This window comes from Danio aesculapii, chromosome 20, assembly GCF_903798145.1.
Source record: "Danio aesculapii chromosome 20, fDanAes4.1, whole genome shotgun sequence".
NCBI lineage: Eukaryota > Metazoa > Chordata > Actinopteri > Cypriniformes > Danionidae > Danio > Danio aesculapii.
In genome coordinates, this window is record NC_079454.1 from 52,924,254 (window position 1) to 52,949,216 (window position 24,963).

Below are 24,963 nucleotides of genomic sequence, written 5' to 3' on the forward strand. Positions count from 1 at the left end.
ATTGGTGAGCCTCAAAAACAGGAAGGCCAGATTAGAGTTCTAAAAAGCCGTCACAGTGCTGGAACAACATCCTCTGATGCAACCAAAGCAACCAAAGAGTTTTTTAAGGGAAAGAAGTGGAATGTTTTGCAATGGCCAAGTCAATCACCTGATCTGAATCCGATTGAGCATGCATTTCACTTGCTGAGGACAACACTGAAGGGAATATGCCCTAAGAACAAGCAGGAATTGAAGACAGGTGCTGTAGAAGCCTCACACGGCAACACCAGGGATTAAACTTTGCGTCTGGTGAAATCTATGGGCCCCTATCACAGACCCGGCGCAATACGGTGCAAGGCGCGACGCAATTGTTGTTTGCTAGTTTCAGCTCGTCGCAAGAGTTGTTTTGACGTTTTGCGCCACGTTGTTTAAATAACAAATGCATTTGCGCTCATATGTGCGCCCATAGGCGTTCTGATCTAAAAAAGGAGGCGTGTTGAGGCACGTTGCTGGCGCGTTGCTATTTTGAGGAACTTAAATAGATGGTTCAATAGACCAAATCAAATCAGGTCTAAAGTTCAGCGCAGTTTTTCCACTTACAAGTCCAAAAAGGAATGAGAGATGAGACTCTGAATGGTTTATTCTCAAAACACACCTATAACTCATTAAGAAAATAAGCTCAACCCTGTTAGACCATGCGCCATGGCGCAAAGCGGATTTTTTTTCTGTCCTGTCAAAAGTGGATTCTGACACGCCCTTAATGCGTTTGTGCCCTGCGATTTGCACTTTGCGCATGGATTGTCAAAATAGAGCCCTATGAGTTCCAGACTTCAGCCTGTAATTGACTGCTAAGGATTTGCAACCAAGCATTAAAAAGTGAAAGTTTGATTTATGATTATTATTCTGTTCAATTATCTTTGGAACCTTAACAAGTGGGAGCCACATGCGTAAACTTGTAATTCCTACAACGTTCACCTGATATGGATATAAATACCCTCAAATTTCATTTTAAATTTACAGTGGTGGTGTATAGAGCCAAAACTCTTTGAATTATGTTGATGTCCCAATATTTCTGGACCTGTGTATGTATGGGCATATATATATATATATATATATATATATATATATATATATATATATATATATATATATATATATATATATGGAAACAGAATTTTGATATATTATATCAACTCACAATTTTAAATTGAATTAAATGTTATTCTGTGGATAAAAGAGAAAAAGACTGAATCTGTTCAAATAAAAGATCTGATCTCCAGTTGTGATGGAAAAAAACACTGTGAGATTAAGCAGTTGTAGTTTAACTTGTATAAAAAAAGAGAAAACTAAAACCATTACGAGATGTAAAATCTGAATCCTGTGCAAAAGTGAAAATGCTGAGATGTGCAGTAAACTCGCAATGGTGAGGAAAAACAACATCAGTGTTCTGAGATCAATTCACTTTTCCCTTTTTCATTTTTTCCATCATGGAAAAATATTTAACCTCACAAAGTTTACTTCATAACTCAGAATTATGGGAAATAAGTTGATTACCTTTACAAATATAGTAATCTTTTACTTTTTGATTGATTCCCATGGCAAAGCTTTCATAATTAAGTCAATAATCTGCTACATCCAACAAACACACACACACACGCATCTGGAGTCATGAATACTGCACAGTTACACACATAAACATCAGTGGAAAAGAGTAGCTGCATATTTTGTTGTGTAAGGCCATTTCTGTAATACAGTGACTCCAAAACTCACTCATACTTGTACACAAGTCTCAATGAATGACAATACAATAGATAATATAACCAAATCAGTTTGTTTAGTATTAATCTTTAAAAAAAAAAAGCATAAGCAAAGGGTGTCAAACTCCACAGTTTAGTTGCAATCCTGCGTCAACACACTTACCTGCAGGTTTCAAACAAGCCTGAAGGACTCAATTAGTTTGATCAGGTGTGTTTGATTAGGGTTGAAGCAAAACTGTGCAGAGCTGCGGCTCTCCAGGAACTGAGTTTGACACCTGTGCTTTATGGCATCTTGCTTTGAGCTATTTTCAGTGTGATTTAAAGCTACAGTTCACCAAAAATGAGTACATTCTCTCATTTACTTGATCTTTGAGTTAGATTTTTCTGTTGAACACAAAAGAAGATACTTTGAAGAATGTTTGGAAACTGATTGCCGTTGCTATCCATAAAAAAATACTACAGAAGTCAATGGTTACCGGTTTCCAACATTCTTCAAATTATCTTCTTTTGGGTTCAACTGAAGAAAGAAATTCACGAACGTTTATGTAATCAAATGAGAGTCCATTTTAGTTTTTTTTGTGGTGAACTGTCCCTTTAAGGCCATCAGAGCGTTTTGTGGCTGCTGTACACAAAACACGCTATTAAACAGCTCATAAGCTCTATTCGGATGACAGTTGTTTCTCATTGGGACCTGCAAAAGAAATGCAGTGGAAAATAATAGTGTAGTTTTTATTCCACTACACTGACTGTGGTCACTTAATTCCCTGTTTGATTTGATAGATTACACGAGCTGGATTCAGTGGTCAGATGCGCTAGAAACAGCACATTGAGGACATCAGCTGGTTAAAATAGGGTAATGCAAAAAGAAAAGCATATCGATTGATTGTATATTATTGATTTTTGTAATTTAATCATTCATTCATTTTCTTTTCGGCTTAGTTCCTTTAATAATCCGGGGTCGCCACAGCGGAATGAACCGCCAACTTATCCAGCACATGTTCTACACAGCGGATGCTCTTCCAGCTGCAACTCATCACACTGATTCACACTCATACACTACGGACGATTTAGCCTACCAAATTCACGACTGTGGGGGAAACCGGAGCAACCCACGCAAACGCAGGGAGAACATGCAAACTCCACACAGATACGCCAACTGACCCAGCCGAGGCTCGAACCAGCAACCTTCTTGTTGTGAGGCAACAGCACTACCTACTGTGCCACTGTGTCACCCGTAATTTAATCAGAGTGGATGCAAATATATTCGTTATTATATTAATAGTTATCGTATATAAAGCTAGTTCACACAAACTATGACAACTATAAATACAAATATAACAATAATTATATAAATATATATACAGTTAAAGTCAGGATTATTAGCCCTCCTGTTAAATATTAATTCTTTTATATTTTTATATATCTTTGCCATGATGACAGTAGATGATATTTGACTAGATACTGCAAGAAGATACTAGTATTCAGCTTAAAGTGACATTTAAAGGCTTAACTAGGTTAATTAGGGTAAAGTTAGGGTAATTAGTCATTGTATAACAGTGGTTTGTTCTGGAGACAATCCAAAACATATACTGCTTAAGGGGGCTAATAATATTGATCTTAAAATGGCTTTAAAACAATTAAAAACTGCTTTTATTCTAGCTGAAATAAAACAAATAAGACTTTCTCCAGAAGAAAAAATATTATCAGACATACTGTGAACATTTCCTGAATCTGTTAAACGTTATTTGGGAAATATAAAAAAAATACACACTGCACAGAAGGGTGAATAATCTTGCCCTTCAATGACCATGTATAATTAAACTTTAATACAGACTTAAGGTCCAAATCTACTTAAAAAACATATCGGCCCTGTTTCACAAACGGGGCTTAGAATACGCCAGGACTAGGCCTTAGTTAAATTAGGCTATTTAAGCCAAATTTATAAAAATGGCCTTCGAAAAATATATTACTCTTGTGCACCTGGAGAAAAAAAATGACACTGATGTATTTTAAGACATCTCACTGCAGGTTATTTTGAGTTGAGACAGCTCAAACATGCAATTTAATCTTGACTAGCCTTAAACCTGGTTTGTGAAACCGGGGGACAATCTATAACATCCAACACGGACAATAACAAAATACAACAAATATGTGTGTGTCTGTGCTAAACTAACTTAGACTTTTCCTGACATCCATATATTGCTGTTCTCTGGTGATTTGATTTATCCTCACTTGTAAGTTGCTTTAGATAACAGCGTCTACTAATAAATAATGAATAAATGTAATGTGATTCACCACACAACCTCTGTGTTTGTCAAAAAAAAGTTGGCAATTCAGCCAAGAATTGTCATGCAGATGATTTAAAATTCTGGAAATTCACAAATCTATCTTCTCCAAATGGTGAAAATCACTTATGTCCCATGTGAGAAACACTAACCATCAGAATAAGGCTATAGTTATGAAAGAAACCGGACTGAAAGACAGTGATTCAGTGCTACACATTTTATAAAATCACATGGCAGGTCTTGTGCAAGGATCTCCATCTAAACCAACTTTTTTTTTTTTTTGTTTAGCTTCTAAATCATAATCATATCTAATAATTGTGCTCTACTGATTGAGTTAAAGATGTAGTTCATCCTTCCATAATCAAAATCGAGTCACTCACCTTCCATTTAATCCAAAACTGCATGAGTTTCTTCTCTGAACACCAAAGATGATATTCTGACCAATCACTGGTCTCTGAACAGCTGATGGTCACCATTAGCTATGTTTTCATCTAAAGATGTGCATTAGATTTATGTGCACAATTGGATAAAACATTAGTGAATAAAGCAGTGTTTCCATCCAATGAGTGAAAGAAAAGAAAATCATCACTTCCTGATAAACTTGCACAAATATTAGTCAGAGAAGTGTAGGTTGCTGCACTGTTGGGGTTTGCCGAAGTCCCTCAAACACATATTTATATCTGATCAGCATCTGAGAGAGAACTACATCACAGCACACACACTGATGAAGCGCAGGAGCACACTTTACTCACTGAATGTGTTTCCAGCAGGTTGCTTCTCAGTTTTTAATATGCATGTTAAATATTGATGTGCATATTAAAGAGCCCCTATTATGGGTTTTTGAAAATGATCTTCATGCAGTGTAACACAGCTCTAAGTGAAGTGAAATATCCAGCTGATGATTAAATCTGAAACTGCACCGTGTTTAAAACTATTGATTCACTATAAAAGAGTCGACTCGTAGTGCTTCAAATGAATCGCCACTGCAACGAATCTTTGTCGTGTTAAAGCTCCGCCCATTTGTTGTGCACGCAGACTGAAGAGTCGGTGGTTGATTTTATTTTTGCAAAAATACCTCAGCATTATAGCCCCAGCCTTGTGCTGTTCTTGTCATTTTTCTGACGAGTGCTTCAGCAATCTACACGCTTACAACAGGGGATTCATCAGCCGTTTGTTAAAGGATCAGAAGAGACTATTGATGTATGGCGACTTTGTCAGAGTTTGACAGGAACTTTACAGTACACAGTTCATTAATCAGTTTCTTCCTCCATTTCTCAAGTGTAAGTAAATTAAGTGTGATTAAAATGGCTTCCTCCTTGTTTTCTCTAGCTTGCACATTATGTATTTATTGTGTTTTGTTACTTGTAACTGCTTGTACTGTATAAGGTTAACTCTTTATATTCTCATATCGCATCTAAAACCACGCTGAAAATGCAACGCGTGCTGCTTTGTTTACGGATTTAAACACGTTTGTGAGCTCGCGATCCTCTGCCATTTGTCATTGCTATGGCCACCATCAGCTGTTCTTACACGCATGCGGCGGTCAAGTTTCAGAATAGTTCAGCTTTTGCCACTGTGTGAATTAATAGTGGATGTGTGCTAGAGGTCTGCATTCCCGTGGGACCCAACCAGATTTCTTTCAGCGCGGGAATAACTTTCCAAATAAAGCGCGGGAGCGGTCTGTAACTGGTGTATTATTTTATATGGGAGCGGGTGGTCTAACAATATCGATCTCGACTCCCGAGCGAGCACGCGTATGTATGTGTGTGAATGAGACAGCCTGATGCTGCGTTTAGCTTGTTTGTTGCTGTGTGTGTGTGTGTGTGTGTGTGTGTGTGTGTGTGTGTGTGTGTGTGTGTGTGTGTGTGTGTGTGTGCATGCATGCATGAATGAGAGACAGAGCTTTGTGCTATGTGTGTGAATGAGAGAGCGTGATGTTGCTGTCTGTGTGTGTGTGTTTCACTTGCTTGGTGCTGTGTGTGTGTGTGTGTGTGTGTGCGTGTGCGTGTGTGTGTGTGTGTGTGTGTGTGTTTATACAGACAGCATGTTATAGGCTGTCTGGACTCTGTATAGCTAGGTGGTTTTCGGTTTTGTTCTCCCCCCCGCCCATTAGCCGGAACAGGTGTGGTGGATAGAAAACGGAGCGGGTCGGGTAGCGGGACAACGAATGCTGAACATAAGCGGGAGCGGTCGGGTTCGGGCTAAAACCTGGCGGGTGCGGGCGGTATTCAAAATTTAGTCCCGCGCAGATCTCTAATGTGTGTCATGGTTAAGAATAGAGCAATATGCTGTATGTTTAGCTGCATTTCTTTAATACACTCATGCATTGGGCTCACACATACACTCTGCACTCAGACTACTTCAACATTGTTGATAAGCCATGGTGGGTGTTTCTCTCTGTCTCATGCTGAACGCAGAAGACCAATCACAATAGACTGGGCCATCGGACCAATCAGCGCAGATTAACATTGCGCTAAGGAGGGGTTTGGGAACAAATGAATCCCTGAACGAATCATATGAGAGTCGTTGGCATAATTAATTAAATAAATGCATATTATAAGACAATGAAAGTGTTTTTTGACCTAGCATGCATATTAGACTGTTGTTGGAGATGCCCAGAACCAAAATATGACCTTTCATAATGCATCATAGGGGCTCTTTAATAATTCCATAAAGCATTTTATTTTAATATGCGATATTCCAAAATGTCCATTAAAAATAAGTGGATGGAAACATAGCTACTGACCTCCATATTAGGTGAAAACAATACTATGGAAGTCAATGGTGAGCAGCAGTGATTGTGGAAGTGAACTCCTCCTTTAAATAGTGCTTGAGTCTTGTCTTTCCCTGTAGTGTTCAGTGCATGGATTGACTCTCTCTGGAGTTGCTGAAGGACAGACTGAAGGTGCTGCCGAGTCTCTTACTGACGCCGCTGTTTCTCCAGCTCCAGCCCCACATAGATGATGAAGATCCTCCATATTCACGGCCTGCTCTCCTCTGACTGCCCGACTGATAATCCTGCTCTCCACTGGGGGACAGATTGATCCTCCTCTCCACCTACAGGAACAGTATGTACTAAGATGCATAGTAGAGCTGCACAATATTAGAAAAAACATGACATTGCTATTTCTTTCTTCTGTGATGCATATTTCAGTATTGTAGTGTTATCACAATACTGTAATTTTAAAAACGTTCATTTCCTGCTAACATTTGAGCTCTGTTGAGCGCGTTCTTAAACAGCGCTGATTTGCCATTGTGTTCACATGCTCAACAGAAATGACTGTGATTGGCCGTGAAGGTCACCAGTTCACCAAACTCACCGCTGTTTACTAAAGTGTACGCACAGATACAGGGACACTGGAGCATTTCAAAGTCGCATCGATCAGCTGGTTTGTCTATGAGCTGACATACGAGAGATCTGCTGATGAATCATGGCTTTAAAATGCTCCAGTGTCCCTGTATCTGTGTGTATAATTCTTTTCTACATGTGTGTGTGTGTGTGTGTACCTCATGTGTCTGCAGTGTGATGATGTCCAGCTCTAGTCCTCTGTCTGGACAGCTCTTCAGTGCATGAACCACCTCTGCATGTTCAGCCCATCTGCAGTCCACAGTGTTTACAGCCACTATATAATCCCCCTCATGCAGCCCTGCCTCCTACAACACACACACACAGGTTTGTTTTTGTGAATTGTTGGGACATTACATGGGTTTCCATTGTTTTTGAACTGTACAGACTGTATGTTCTATTGCCCTAAACCCAAACTTCACAGGAAACTGTGTACAGTTTTACTTTCTAAAATAAAAAATCATTCTGTGTGAGTGATAAGCTTTCAGAGAAATGAGGACATCAACAATTGGTGTTGATCTTTATAATTCACCACCTTCTTGTAATACAGGTGTCATACTCATACAGATTTCTAGTGGTGTAACGGATCACAAGTCTCACGGTTCGGATCACACTATGGTTTTTTATGTATCAGGCCATTTTTCGGATCAGCCAAAAGGGCAAGAGACAAATGTAATTTACTTCCATTTATTACAGAAACAGCACTGCAAGACACTTTTGGTTTTAACAAACAGAACTGTGAAGCTGTCATTTTAATAAAAATAAAGTGAAGAAATAATCATCTGAATAAAAATAAACTGCAGAAATAATCATCTGAATAAAAATAAAGTGAAGAAATAATCATCTGAATAAAAATAAAGTGAAGAAATAATCATCTGAATAAAAATAAAGTGAAGAAATAATCATCTGAATAAAAATAAACTGTAAATTATTCAGTCCTGTGAAGAATTCCCTGTTTCTCCTACTGTTGCTGATAACACTAAATGTAGAAATCTAACATTATCATTTGTAAAGCCCATTTATTTTTAGTCTCTTCTTCAATAAATGCTTCAAATATTCACTCATAAAACTTCATGTTTCATCGCCAGATGTGTCATTCCTGAAGAATTATTCAGTGGCTTATTTTTGATGGCTGGTTGTCGCTACCTACTGGTTTAATAATGTAATTGCTGCCTACAACTTTTATTTTTGAGCGTTGTTAAATGCATATGATGGTGATTTTAATCTTCACCATAAACATCAGTGGTTTTATCTAAGCTATAAACTCCCAGTACTTCTGTGTATAGCTAAAGTCACACTGGGCTTTGTGTGTGCGAAATTCTGTAGTGCGGCGCTGTGAAAAGGGGCGGGATTAAACAAGATGATTAGACATTAAAAAAAGCGAGCGATTTGCTCCATGTTTTAAATTTCTGTCCAGAGAGGTCATGTTTTGATCCTCGATTGGTCTCACGCAGTCAAGTGATGCGATTTCGCAGGTCAGAGTTCACCAAGCTTGAACTTTGCACCGCAGCGAACTGTGAAACTTAACGCATTACCCTGCGTTTCCGGTCTGACGCATTCGCGTGCGTATGAATGGAAGTCTATGGGAAGAAAAGTCAAGTGTGACCGCAGCTTTTGACTGTTTGTAACTTCATAACCAACTCAAAACACTAAAGACTGAATCTCTTTCTGGTTGTCGCCACCTACTGGTTTAATAATGTAATTGCTGTCTACAACTTAAATTTTTGAGCGTCATTAAATGCACATGATAGTGATTTTAATCTTCACCATAAACATCAGTGGTTTTATCTAAACTAATAAACTTCCAGTACTTCTGTGTTTGACTGTTTGTAACTTCATAACTAACTCAAAACACTAAAGACTGAATCTCTTTCGTGATTTTTGCATTTCGCAAACACAGATTTTTTATGCATGATTAATAAACATATGCAAATCACCATCATATATCATTTGTTGCATGGGTGTTCTCAATCTTTTAATGAATATTCGTGCAGCTTACACTGAATACAATAATGCAGGCTTAACAACTAGTGACAGAAAACACTTTTAATAACCTAAGAAACCCACCACAACTTCTTCCATCATCATTATATTTTACAGGAAAGCCTAAATGCTTTCATACATGTGATTTGAATGACGCGAGAGGCTATCTCTCTGTGATTGTTATAAATTTAGGATTAATCAACAAGTAAAAAAATGTAGTAATCCACGAGTCACATGTGTTCCGAACCGTAAGTTGTGATCCGTACAAATCGCGAATCAACCGTGATCCGTTATACCAATACAGATTTGTGTCCTGATATGTCACAAACACACACACACACACACACACACACACACATAGTTATTGGTGGTTTATGAAAGCTCCCCATAGGTGTAATGTATAATAAACCATAAAAGAACGCTTATTATATGGCCCTAAACCCAACCCTCACAGGAAACATGTGACCAAATTTTGCATTTTTAAACATGTTGAATAACAAGGACATCAGGCATGTCCTCATAAACCACCTCAGTGTTGTACTCCTTATGTCATACCATATCATCATAAACATTTCTGCCCTCCTAAACCAACAAACCCAAGAACACACATACTTGTTAGTATAGGTGGTTTATGAAGACTCTCTTTAGGCATAATGTATTTTAAACTGTAAAAACGGCTTATTCTATACCCTAACCCCCAACCCAACCCTCTCATGAAACTGTGCATTTGTACTTAAATAAAAAACTCATAAATCACCAGAATAAGCCTGTTGAAAAAGGTGGACAGTGTCCTTATAATTCAACTTCTCCTTGTAATACCCATGTCTTACTCATGACATTATACACATTAGTGTCCTGATCCACACACACACACACACACACACACACACACACACACACACACACACACACACACACACACACACACACACACACTCATACATTAAATATTAACTACAGTCACACTTTACAATAAGGTTTCATGCTAACACTTTAGGTCACAATTCATGCTCTTAACTGCTGGCTTATTACCTGCCTATTATTAAGATATTAACTGTTCATTAGTAGTTATAAAGTATGATTTAATTTTACATCCCTAATCCTACCCAAAATCTAAACCCAACTTCTATCTTACTAACTATTCATAAACTCAAATTAGTAGTTTATTAAGCTAGTAGTGTTAGTTAATGGTTTGTTAATACCGTGAATTGTGACCTAAACTATAATGTTACCGGTTTCATTTAGTAAATGTTAATTAATTTACTAATATGAACTAATAATGAAGAGCGCTTGTGCAGCATTTATTAATCATAGTTCAGCATTTACTAATGCATTATTAAAGCACTAATTGATGCTTGTTAACATTTGTCACCGCAATGTGAGTTAACATGAACTAATAAACTAAATATTTTGATTAACAATAACAAAGATGAATAAATACGGTAATATTGTTTATTTTTCTAATGCATTAACTAATACGACCTTATTGTAAAGTGTTACTGTAATTACCAGGGCAAGACGGAATCTGCTGACATGTAAAAAAAATCAGATTAATGAAAATGATTTCAAGAGTTCGCACGTAGATATGGCTTGATAATAATAGCAGGTTTGCCATGCTGTCCCGGATGAGAACCCTGAGCTCAGAGATGATTGAGCTAGGGCTCTCTCCTGGTCGATGCGCATATAAGGGGAGTACGAGATCAGGTGGTTCTCGAGAGCTCCCCCTGGTTAAGGAGGGAAAGGGGAGATGGGGTGGATGGGGGATTCTTCGGAAGACAAAGATATGGGAGTAGTTTAAGCCGGGCTACTTTTAGTGAGTTTGGATTAATCTGATTGGATTACTAATGAAGATGAGAGACCAGCTGCGATTAATCATATCACGTGATCCTCTTGGAAATAGTTTGTGAAACTTCACTTATAGGAACAGAAATATACATGAAATAAAAAAAAATATTCATTATATTTTATGTTTTACAATGCAAACCCATGCAAATACAAACCTTAATTACAATATTTAAGACAAGTACAATATGCGTAATTCAGTTAACTGTAATAAAATGACATAGAATGAAAAGTAATCCCTTACTCTTTTCAGTATACAAGTCATTTAATTACAGAAACCAATAACTAGGAATCTGCCCGCACGGAATCTGGATGCGCAGAAATCCGCAGATTTTTAGCCCATCATTGAGTCTATTTATTTACTTGTGTAAACGTGTGTACATTTATATTTATTTAGTTTTTAAATTAATTTCAGTAATAATATTGTGATATAATAATATTAAGATTTGATTTATTCTACAATACAGTTTGTACAGTAATATTATTAAATGAGAGACTTGCTTTGTTTACCAAATAAGTGGATCTAGATGGATTTGCATTGCGAACATTAAATACAAGTTAAAAAGCTATTATTTTTTATTTTATATATTACGTTTTTAATTATGATACTCCCAAAATAATTCCGCATAAATCTGCAGATTTTTTTTACAAAATTCTGTGCAGAAATAGCAAAACATGTCCACAGATTCTGTCTGGCCCTACTAATAACTCTAATGCGAAGTTTAGACTGCATGATTTTAGCGCTGATTCACTGACAGGTATTGAGAAATCGCAGACAAATCGGTGCTCGTTCACATGAGTAACAATCACACAGTGTCAACTATCAAAGACGCCATCTGAGAGAATCGTCGATGAGTCGCCAACACCCGTCAGATATTTGTCGTACTAAATATCTGGAGCTGTCAGCGATTCAAATCATGCCGTGTGAAATGAGTTCTGATCGAAAATAACATCGCTGATTACCCACAGCCAATGAAAGAGCAGCATCCACCAGTATGGGTATCTGCAGGCCGGCAGGAGGATGGGGGAGAAGTTAAAAGCGCTCATTTTCAGTCTATTTGGACCCAAGAAATGGAGGAAAAACTAATGTAAATTTGGCAGGACCATGTCTGTTTGGCATGTCATGTGAGCAATACCACAACCGGATCAACAAAGAAAATTGCTAATTCCTTTCAAAATTGTTTCCATGTCACTTCTCGTGTGTTTGAGTATGAGACGTAGTTTGTGGACTAAGACAAATTTGTAGGCGATTCTCCTATTGTAAAGTCATGCAGTGTGAAAACCCCCTCTCGCCAATCCATCCTACAGTGTGAACACTGCAGCGACGGAAAGCTACCTTAGATAGTCATGCAGTGTGACAACATCTGTGACATGACTACTTTGAAAATCGTGCAGTCTGAACTCGGCATTACTAATTAAACAAAAATGCTCTCAGGAAAAGCACGACAAAAAAAAAAGTCCAAACATTTTAAACATCCTGCCTCTCTTACCGCAGCACATCCACCTGGCAGCACCCCGGCAACCAGAACCGGCGAATCACCTCGCAGCGTGAGCCCAAGCCCTGCTTCTCCTCGAACCAAACACACGTGACGCCTCGTCCAGCGGTTGCGTGCAGAAAACACAGAGAGCGGACCCTTCATACACAAAGGTGAATGTTAAACACTATTATACTTAAATGGTTTGTTTCTGTGTGTGTGTGTGAGAATGTGAGCGTTACCAGTCTCTGGAAAATATCAGTCACTCTGACCACACTGAAATCTGGAGCTTTGATATCAGGCTTCTGCTGTGTGTGAGCTGTAGGAGAAACACCACAGGTTTAAGATGTACGGCTGTGTTTACATATTTAGTTACCGAAATTATTCATACCCCTGGCTTAAAGGCTCCTATTTTACCCCTTTTACAAGATGTAAGATAAAACTTTGGTGTCTCCAGAATGTGTTTGTAAAGTTACAGCTCAAAATACCCATCAGGTCATTTATTACAGCTTCCAGGATCTGCTTATTTTGGTGTCTGAGTACAGTGTAGCTGTTTTTGTAGCCTGTGGCTTTAAATACAAATGAACTGCTTCTCCCCGCCCATCATTCTTATCTGTGTGTCTGCTTCTCATCATGCGTTACATCAGATAAACAGCAGTCAGTGATAGAGACAGACTCGGATGAAGCTGAAATACAGCTCATTAGTCAAAAACACCATGTAAGTTTATTTGATGTATTAGTGGGGGAGTTTATGCAAGCCTTTCTGAAATGATGAGCCTCACACAACTGCCATTTACAGAAAACACACACACACACATGCACGTTTACTGACACTATGCGGCTTTGGTGATTATAGCAGTTAAGAATTACAGTGATTTTACTGTCTTTACCACAAACGTGCTCTGTTTTTTGTTTGTTTTTTTCAACTTAGTTTTTATAGATTTTTTTTTAGGGACTTATAACCAGTGGGAACAAAACAAACCAAATAAAAAATAATAATAATACATATATACATATACATACATATACACGTATATAGGCTAATACATCCATTCCACACATGTATATCTATAAACATGCATATATAAAAATATTAATTAACCTCATCAAAATAAATAAATAAAATAAGTATAAAATATAATAAAAGGTTGCCAAACATTTTCACAATGATGCATAACCTCTAGAATTATGTAAATGTTCAATTATAAATAATTATACTATTGTTGTGGAGAAAGCCAGCCATTTACTCCATTTCATTTCAAAGATCTGTAATTGTAGTCGAAGTGCATGTGCCATTTTTTTTATATTTCCTCAACTTCTGCTATTATTTTGAACCATTCATCTTTAGTTGGTGGGTTTTCTTTATACCATTTTCGGGTTATAGCTTTTTAAACATGTTCTGTTTTAAAAATGTTTTAAACTTATAAAAATCCCATTGAGTCTGAATAGATATTTTAATCTCAGTTACTTTGCAAAAAATGTTCTGTGGGCGTGTGTAAACATGTTATTATAGAAACATGGCGCCTGTCAATCAATTTGATGGGCGGGGAAAACCGCACTCCTACGTCACGTTGTGGTGGGCCTCAAAATAACTGGGAATTGGGTCCTATTTTAACGTCAGGAAATTTAAAAAAAGAGACTTGTTGTGTTGTGTCTATCACTCCAATATGACTGGACACACTATACCTACATACAGTTCTGTCCAAACAGCTTACAAAAGTTGATTTTCATTATAGGCTAAAGTTACTTTTATTCAACCTGCAGGTTTCTTTTGAGGTGTAAGTGACACAGGCTTCTCACAAAAGATAGAAAGAAGATGTACAAGGAGCATCACTGTGGAAAAAACATTTCTCAGCCTTAATTTACATTGGACAAATACTTTAAGCCAGAATTTGCCAGGGGTATGAATAATTACTGTAGATAGATATACTGTGTATATTATGCAAAATGTACGTTTAGTGACGAAACAAATATTAATAATATATAAACAAATAGAAAACATCTTCTAGTTATTAAATGTATTGTATTATCTAATATTGTAGTCTAAACAAAGCAATGATAGCAAACTATGTATTATTTGAAAGCTTGATGTCTAGTTTCCATAATTGGCGACTGATTTTTCGTACGTTTTACAGAGCAGCGTTTTTTTTTTATTTGTGACGAGGATACTCATCAGACTCTTAAAGCATTACTTTGCTACAGCAATCCACATTTACAATTTTTTTCAAATATTTTTTAGAGGCTAAAATCAAATCAAATACCACTAAAGGCTTAAACAGGTTTTGTAAAATACACTGCCTAATAAAAGTCTTGTGGCCTATCCAAATTATCACATAAATTATGATCATGCCTTGATTATGAATGATTTCATTAGGACAGTAAGGTCTGACTTTGCTTAGACTAAAGTCTGGTCACTGAACCTTCAATGATGTCCAGTATAGAATATGTGGTCATGCTGCAGTGGAAACAGAATGAATATTGTGTCTGACTCCATCATGAGCTTGGAGGACTGCATCCATACATCTCTGCAATGACTCAAATCACTGATTAATAAAGTCATCTGGAATGGCAAAGAAAGCCTTCTTGCAGGACTCCCAGAGGTCATCAAGATTCTCTGGGTTCATCCTCAATGCCTCCTTCATCTTACCCCAGACATGCTCAATAATGTTCATGTCTGGTGACTGGACTGGCCAATCCTGGATCACCTTGACCTTCTTTGCTTTCAAGAGCTTTGATGTGGAGGCTGAAGTATGAGGAGGAGCGCTATCCTGCTGGAGAATTTGCCCTCTCTTGTGCTTTGTAATGTAATGGGCAGCACAAATGTCTTGATACCTCAGGCTGTTGATGTTGATCATCCACTCTACAGATCTCTCACACGCCCCCATACTGAATGGGACCCCAAACCATGATTTCACCTTCACCAAACTTGACTGATTTCTATGAGAATCTTGCTCCATGTGGGTTCCAGTAGGTCTTCTGCAGTATTTGTGATGATTGGGATGCAGTTCAACAGAAGATTCATCAGAAAAATCCACCTTCTGACACTTTTCCAAATGATCAACTAGACTTTTGTCAGGTAGTGTACATATTTTAAGTAACATATTAAAATATACATTTATTGTTTTATTTTTTTCCTTAACCTAAAGGCATATAACTTTAGTTTTAACTTTTGAATGTTTTTTCATCTACTATCTTTTAAAATGAGACCAAGCTTAAATCTTTGCCCCAAAGCATTGAGGATTGAGGTCATTTAACTTTAACATGTTATTTTCATGACTACATAAGAAGTGAAACACTCACACTGGATCTCCGGAGCCTCTGCGACCTCACAGAAATCGTCTTCTTGATCGATGTCCGAGTATTTCTCCAGCGAGCGTGTGTGTGCATCAGACAACACCTCCTGCAGGATGTCCATCGTTCGGAGCATTTTACACACGCCGTGAAGACGCAGAGCCTCCTCGTGACGAATGATGGCTTTACGCAGGTGAGCTTTACCTTCAGTGTGATATAAATATAGTGTAAGGTCAAAAATAGATTTATCCTCCAGTGAATTTTATTTTCTTTTTCAAATATTTCCAAAATAATGTTGAACAGATTCAGGAATTTTTCACAGTATTTCCTATAATATTTTTTCCTCTGGAGAAAGTCTTATTTGAATAAAAGCAGTTTTTAAACCATTTAAAAACAATATTATTAGCTGGAAGGGCATCCGCTGCATAGAACAAATGCTGGATGAGTTGGTGGTTCATTCCACTGTGGCGACCCGGATTAATGAAGGGACTAAGCCGAAAATAAAATGAATGAATGAATGTCTACAGAACAAACCACTGTTATACAATGACTTATGATTGTGATTTGCATATGTTTACAACTACCTAATTACCCTAACTTTACCCTAATTAACCTAGTTAAGCCTTTAAATGTCACTTTAAGCTGAATACTGGTGTCTTGAAGAATATCTAGTCTAATATTATGTGTTCTCTTTAATTAGAGAAACAAACCTGTTTTTTAGCTTGACCTTTAAACTTGACACTATACCTCCAGTTTGATGCTAATTATTCAAGCTCATTATGCAAAACACAGTTGGGGTCAGAAATTATATTATTAGCTAATTACATCAGGTTGTAATCGTATAGCTTTTCTAGGGCTTAGAGCATATTTTTAACTCATTACACAACCTTGTTTTTAGCATTAATGCCTGTTCACCCCAAACACAATAATAATATAAATATAATCATAAAGATATAGTTGTAAAAATGGTTCATAGTGTTAAAGAATAGCAGAGTTCTCACCACAACTACAGCGATAAAGATACAGAGGAATGATATGATCTTTCAGAAGAATTATTCTCAGCTGATGAATGACAAAACACTGACAGACAGTCAGAATCCAGTGAAAATTAAAGGGCTTGTGCAATTTAAATATACAGACAACACTGTAGAAAAGGTTATTTAAAGATAATGACTATAGTGGAAACAATTGGTTATACCATGGGAAATGATGATTAAAAAAATACACTGAAGTTCTGAAAGTCATGCTGGCAAATTGAAGTCTAAAAATAAAAGCGCAGGAATCCAGTGCTAGTTTTGGTGTGTTTTTGTTGTAAATGCTGGCGAACTGACTGCGATTGCTAGATTGACTGTTTGATTGGATTGAGTACATGAGCTTGATTCACTGGTCAGATGCGCTAGCACACTGAGGACACCTGCTGGTCACAAGGGATAATGCACAATTAAAAGCATCTTCTAAAAATAAACAGATCATTATCGTTTGTCTGTGTGGACACGAATATGTTTATTGTAATATTTATATTTATTGTTATCGTGCTTTGTGTGAACAGGTCTTTACAGGCGGACCTCTATAGGTGAATTAGCGGTTTGTAAACATTCAGGATGCGCATGTAGTGAGGTTGCAGAAAAAATCCGGGAGCGCTAGCATTTACAGCGGGGGAATGACATCTGATGTGGTACAGAGTTTGTTGTTCTAGTGGAAATAAGGTATTTACATAATACTTTCAGCGTATTATAACAGCTCATCACCCAGTGGTAAACACAGTTATTCAGCAAAATTAACGTTAAAGTGAGCTGCGTTCGTCTGACAGGTCCATTTGCGATAGCACCCTCCCAATGGATATTGGATAAGACTAAATGGCCAAGCATCCAGCCCCAGATATACAACTATCTCACTGAAACTGCCCCATGATGACCAGATTCAAAACTTTGTAGTGCTAAAAATCGAGGTTGTGCCTAGCCAAAGACAAGGAAAGAAGACGGAGCTGTACAAGGCCTGGGTAATCATCAACAAGCAAAACAACTGCATTCTGACAGCCAACAGCACCTGTACGGCAGACTATGTGAATGCACATGTTTACATTTCATTCTCAGCATTCAGTGTCTGCAGTTTAATTCACCATATTGAGCTGTTTTTTGCTGAAATCACTGCTGCAATCAAAAACGAGTAACGTGTATGATTTAGCATAGTGTGAACTTACCTGATATAACATGAGAACTGCAGAGTCGAGCATTTTTAATTAGGTCCTCACTCCATTCAGCTTTTCTGATGGCTGTTAGTCAAATACGTCTGCGGTTGGCATTAAAAGCAGTGTGGTGTACGATAAAATTGAACTTTTCTATTTATGGACTTTTGATTAAGGCATCCTACCGCACAACACAACATGTTTGCTATTGCAATTGGTCTTTTTTTTGCAACCGGATGGACGGTTGAACCCGTGTGACATCATGTGTGACGTAGGTTGGTAATTCCTTTATACCAAATAGAAATGCAGTATTGCATAATACATTATTATAGACCTGAAGAACAGCAGAAGAATCAACTTTTGTTATTCCGAATGACCTGAGATGTTGTATTAGCTAATGAAAAATTAGCATGTGTTTAGCCTGCGCTGAAACTGTTATTCTGAGATCAGAAAAAACACCCAAAAAAAAAAAAAAAACACAAACCTAGTCTCCGCTTGTCCTCAGGATCCTGAAGATTGAGTTTTTCTGGCTGTCTGGTGTGAATCTGAACGAGAGCTTTAATTTCTCCATCTTCATCCTCAACACCTGTATTGGTTGTTTAAAACACAATTAATCTGCTATAATATTTAGGAAAAAAAACATTTTGATGTAAAACATTTTTATTGAAAGAATGCATACGCTTATCATTTGCATAAATTAATAATAGTGCTTATATTGTTTAATATAATTACTATTAAAACAACTAATTTAGAATATAAGTATATCAATTTGAATAATAGGTAACAATTTAAAGTAATGGTCTATTAGGTAATGTTGGTTAATGTATGAATAAACAACACGTGAATAAACAATTAGTAATACATTTATTAGGGTATTCATTAATCTTTGTTAACATTAATGCAATTTAAGTTAAATGATCTTAGTTCATGTTAACTCACAGTGCATTAACTAGTGTTAACAAGCACAACTTTGGATTTTAATAATGCATTAGTTAATGTTGAACTATGATTAATAAATGCTGCACAATATTATTCATACTTAATGTTAGTAAACACATTACCTAACATTATTTAATGCAGCATTATTCTAGTTACTGACTAGTATTTTGAATGTAAAATAAGTAGTTTTGAATGCTCTGCTTCAGTTTTCAGTGTCACGTGATCTTTCAGAAATAACTCTAATATGAGAAAACACTTCTGATTCTGTTTTCAAATGCTTTGATGTATAGGTTGTAGTTTTTTTTTTTTAAGAGAAGTGCTTTTATGAAAGCCTTATGCAACATTAGAAGTGTCTTTACTCTCATTTTTGTCACTTTTATTTATCTTTATTAATGTTTATTTCATGTTTTATTAAACATTTAAATGTTTTACTTTAGACAAACTTTTAAATGATCCTTTTCCCTCATTGTTTCCAAATAAGCAAATCGTCACAATATAATCAATTCTGAAGGATCATGTGATCAAATACAGCTTTACAGTACAGGAATAAATCACATATTAAATGTATATTAGTTTTGAATACATCATGTAATATGATTACATACATTAAAGGGGACCTATTATGTTCACATGAAAATGCAAAAGCGCACTGTGATGCATAAAATGGGCACGCTAAACCAACAGGTGGCACTAATGACACTTTTTTTGTACTGAGTTCGCATCAAATGAGGAAGTAAGTATATTTTGCGAGTAAATTGTCAATTCAGCTTGAGTACAGAGGCGGATACAGTCCCTGACACTGAATTTTCGTGTGGACAAACAGCGAAACCGCATAGGAAAAAGTGTGGTTTTGAAAATACCTGTGTTCATATGGAACAGGGCCTAAGTCTGTGATGTTCCTCTAGTGTGTGGGTGACACAATGTTTTTTAGCTATCTAAAACTAACCCTTTTAGGTTTTGATCCTAATTGTGGTGTTTTGGTGACTGTCGCTTTAAATTCAAATGAGAATGTGCTCTTTTCAGAAGAGGGCGGAGCTACAAATGCCTGTGGCATATTTAAAAACAAGACTAACCTACTATAGACTGATTTCACGCAGCTGCCATTTTTAAAAGCGAAATCGAGGCTGCGGTGGGAAGAAACCCGGAAGTATCGTTGGGAGTTACATTAGAACGTTGTGTACTTGGCTGTATATCTTATCAGCGAATAGAAAGAGACACAAATTTATCATTTCACCACCTTCTGAGTGACCCGAAGGTCCGTTCTGAATGAATGGTGAAAATATAAAGGGATATCAGAGCTCATTTTCAGCTAAGTTAAGGGAAACGGCACTAGTTAGCTAACGTTTTCTTTCCCAAACACACGTTTTAGACGCCATTTATTAAACTCAAGTTAATGAACTGATTCTTTCACTATATTAGACTTGTCACGTTACTGAATTAAAAGAAAATTTGTCAATTTCCCGCTAACATTTAAAGCACTGTTGATGGCTTTCTTAAAACAGCGCTGATTGGCCATTGTGTTCACGTGCTCAACAGATATGCTTGTGATTGGCCGAGAAGGTCATCAGTTCACCCTCCGCTGTTTACTGAGCACAAACACAGCCGAGCGATCTGCTTGATGACTCTACTGATCCTTATGGCTGTTTCGCGCTTGCGCTCCAGTCTCCGTGTATCTGTGTTTGCACTGGGTGAAGAGCGGTAAACTGAGTGCGAACACAAGATACATGGAGACTGGAACGCGAAGCAGCCGTGAAGATCAGTCGAGTCATCCGCGCTCAGCGGCGCTTCAATTTTAACTTAGCGGGAATTAGACTGTTTTAAAACTTCAGTACCGGGACAACACGAGGGTGTGCTACAGAGGACTGCAGTGTTTATCGCTCACCAAGTTACATAGGCTGAAGCAGGGAAGCGTCCCCTCTGTTTACCTGCTGCCATGAACTGAAGCCTAGGAGGACACTTGAGCATATTACTCTTTCAGAGCTTGTGATGTTGTTTGATGCTAAATTGCTTTTAATTGTTTAAATTAAACGTACTGACTGATATTAAAGTGATTTTTACACCATTTCTGCATTTTGAAATCTCGGTAACAGCTGGAGGTTTGTAGTCCACAGCATGTCACTGCAATGTTTACAGTGCTGGTCCTATACTTCCGCGTTTCTTCCCACCACAGCCTCGCTTTGGTTCTTTAAAATGGCGGCCGCGTGAAATAAGCGTATGATAATGGGGGAGAGATGGTCACTAGTGGGTGGGGCTTTCCTCCTCTGATAACACATACAAAGGGAGAATGTCAATCAAAGTGTTTCTGTTTTATCAAGTCTGCTTATAAACAATACAATTAATTTCATTTTGACCACTAAAGGCTGGATATATTCACACACTGCTGACACAGAATTTTTGCATAATAGGTTCCCTTTAATGTTTTGACCTTGAATCAAAACTTAAACTTATTCCAAACATCTGAGCAGTAATGCAGGCATGATGTTATGTCAATAGCACACAGTTACCTGAGCAGTCACACAGAGCCACAGCAGTGTAATAATGCGCCAGCGCTCTGAAATGATGCGTTTTGACCTGAACCATAGAGATCCAGGAGAAAGGAACATAATCCTTCAGTAACGGCACAGACATCGCCTGAAGAACCAGAGAATACACGTCTGATACCTACAAACACATACACAAACACTTAAGACATTCATTGACATACAGCGGGGGAAATAAGCATTAAACGCATCACCATTTTTCTCAGAAAACATATCTCTAAAGGCGCTGTTGACTTGAAATTTTCACCGGATGTTGGTAAAAACCAGAGAAATCCAAACATGCAAAGAAAACAAAACTAATTAGTTTACAAATGAGGTTCTGTTGCTTTTTGTTTGTTGATTTATTGATAGAGCACATTGAAAAACAACAGATTTTGACCAAAGTGCTTTACAAAAAGACCAACATACCAAATCTATACTTGTATATAAAAATAAGCAAAATATATAAAACTGATTAAAATTAATTATTTGCAATCAAAAAGCAAGAGACAGAAGATGATTTTTTAGATGAGACTTGAAAACACCAAGGGAGGAACACAACCTAATATGTAAAGGCAGACCATTCCACAGACGGGGGGCTGTGACAGAAAAAGCCCTGTCACCTCTTGATTTCAACCGTGTTTTGGGGACAACTAGCTGAAACTTGTTTTCCGACCTGATTGGCCTCAGTGACGTATGCCAGTGAAGAAGCTCACCGATGTAAATAGGTGCCAGACCATTCAAACTTTTAAAAACAAGTAGGAATAACTTGTATTGAATCCTAAATTGGACTGGGAGCCAGTGTAGAGATGATAAATTCTGTGTGATAAAATTAAATGACGCAGGGAAAAAGTATTGAACACATGAAGGGAGACAGCAGACAGCAGCTGAAATCTCTCAGTAGTTCTTCAGCAAGCCTCTGCCCTTCCTCAGTGTAAATGAATATCAGCTGCTTCAATCCAACATCTACATTAGCAGGAGGATGAAGATGAAACCAGGGTGGACATTTCAGCAAGACAATGATCCAAAACACAGCCAGGGAGACTCTCAGATGCTTTCAGAGAAAGAAAATCAAGCTGTAGAATGGCCCAGCCAATCACCTGAACTCAATCCAATAAAAAAAATTCAAAATAATTTTTTTTTTTTCTAAATATATATTTTTTGTATTGTTTGGGTTTTTACCAAAATCTGCTTCAATTCCATGTCAACAGCTCCTTTAAAAATAGGATTCCCAGGAAAAAACTTGATGTGTTTAATACTTATGTGTGTATATATCTTGTATTCCTTACACTGGTAACCAAATGTCCCCACAAGTATAGCAATACTAGTAATTTTTGACCTTGTGGGCACATTGTTTTGGTATTTTGAAAATCTAAAAGTGCAGATTGTTTCCTGTGAGGGTTGGGTTTAGGGGTAGAGGAGAGAATACACAGTATATTGAACTATTACATTATACTGTTATATATATAACTTCACACCTTGACTGTACAATTTTCAATCCAATCATATCCATCTGTAAAATATGTTGTAAGTTTCTCCGCTATAGTGTACACGCATCTATTACCTAATTTAAACCGCATAATATTATTATATCTTATCCTTAGTAGTTATCCACCCAAAGATAACTGCGCGTGCGCGTGCGCGCGTGCGCGTGCGTGCGTGCGTGCGTGCGTGCGTGCGTGCGTGCGTGCGTGCGTGCGTGTGTGTGTGTTTTCTCACCCTGGCAGCCTCCTGGGCAGCTTGCAGAAGTACGTTCAGGTGGTTTTTCTGCATGTTTAGTAGGACCTTCTCACACACACACTCTTGAACCTGTGCACAATGCATGAAGACAAATCACATCTTAAAAGACATACTCTGAAATGCATATTTAATTTCCAGGAGATGCTCTTATTACCTGAGCTACCATGAGCCGGACCAGCATGCTCAGCGCAGAGCCGCTCATATCCAGACTGGGCGCATGGGAGAAATTCTCCTGCAGGTATAGAAATGCACCTACACACACAGATCACATTATAACTGTAACTTTTCTCTGACAGTGTATAACGTTTCCCCCCTCAAAATGTTTATACTTTTGACCTTTTTTCCCCTCATAATTCTGATTTGCATCTAGTAGTTTGTATTTTTACCCTTAGAATTTTGGCTTTACATCTTGAAATTTTCACTTTTTTACTTTTAATTTTCTTTACTTTTTACTTAATTTTTATTTTATTTTAATTTTCTCTGAATTACTGGATTTTTACACTTTGCAACTTTGTTTTTACCTTTTTTTCAGAATGTGGCTCACAATTTTTACCTTTTATTATTATTATTATTATTATTTTTTAACCCATTTCTGAGTTTACATCTCATAGTTTTCACTTTTTTTTCGAAGTTCTACATTTATATTGGGTGACACAGTGTCAGTGGTTAGCACTGTGGCCTCACAGCAAGAAGGTCGCTGATTCAAGTCCCGGCTTGGTCAGTTGGCATTTCTGTGTGGAGTTTGCATGTTCTCCCTGTGTTGGTGTGGGTTTCCTCCGGGTGCTCCGGTTTCCCCCACAGTTCAAACACATGCGCTATAGGTGAACTGATTAACTAAATTGGCTGTAGTGTATGAGAGTGTGTGTGAGTGTGTGTGTATGGGTGTTTCCCAGTGCTAGGTTGCAGCTGGAAGGGCATCCACTGTTTAAAACATATGCTGGATAAATTGTTGGTTCATTCCACTGATAAATAAAGGGAGTAAGGCAAAGGAAAATGAATGAATGAATGAATGTATTTCCATTTACTGTACACCTATTTATGTAACAGACGGATTTAGTCAAAGCAACATGCAATTTGATAATGAGGATAAAAGAAGCCTTTTCTTCACAATATATTTCTTTTTCCCTAAATTCTGAGAGTAAATTCTGAATTCTTGTAATTTTCACCTTTTTTTTAGGAATTTCGCATTTACAATTCATAGTTTTTACTTTTTTCTCAGATTTTTGATTCGCATCTCACAATTTACATTCGTCTACAGAATTCTGACTTCACAGCTTTCGGTTTAGTTTTTTTCTTTTCACTATGGAATAAACAGAGTTGTGGTGATCGAAGACCTCTGACCTTTTTCCTGCAATTGTAAGGTTAAATCTTACACTTCAAGCTGCTTTTGACTACACATTTATATTTCGCAATTATAAAGCTTTTATCAAACTTATCAAACAAAGAAAGTCATAATTTTGAGAGTCACAATTACCTGTTTATTTTTTATATGGTGGAAACATTCATTCATTCATTTTCTTTTTGGCTTAGTCCCTTTATTAATCTGGGGTCGCCACAGCAGAATGAACCACCAACTTATCCAGCAAATGTTTTACGCAGCGGATGCCCTTTCAGCTGCAACC

General features: G+C 37.3%; 1 protein-coding gene across 1 annotated transcript in view; it reads right to left on the reverse strand.

Moving 5' to 3' along the window:
- Positions 1 to 6,601: 6,601 nt before the first annotated feature.
- Positions 6,602 to 24,963, reverse strand: part of rhpn1 (rhophilin, Rho GTPase binding protein 1) — a 41,436-nt gene continuing 23,074 nt past the window's right edge. The window contains exons 8-16 of the mRNA XM_056481506.1: positions 23,496 to 23,593; positions 23,321 to 23,410; positions 21,587 to 21,743; positions 18,628 to 18,729; positions 15,968 to 16,162; positions 12,910 to 12,986; positions 12,683 to 12,826; positions 7,529 to 7,675; positions 6,602 to 7,078 (exon numbers count right to left, since the gene is read on the reverse strand). Of these exons, the coding sequence (XP_056337481.1) occupies positions 6,878 to 7,078; positions 7,529 to 7,675; positions 12,683 to 12,826; positions 12,910 to 12,986; positions 15,968 to 16,162; positions 18,628 to 18,729; positions 21,587 to 21,743; positions 23,321 to 23,410; positions 23,496 to 23,593 (1,211 nt within the window). The 3' untranslated portion in view covers positions 6,602 to 6,877. The remainder of the gene's footprint in view (positions 7,079 to 7,528; positions 7,676 to 12,682; positions 12,827 to 12,909; positions 12,987 to 15,967; positions 16,163 to 18,627; positions 18,730 to 21,586; positions 21,744 to 23,320; positions 23,411 to 23,495; positions 23,594 to 24,963) is intronic.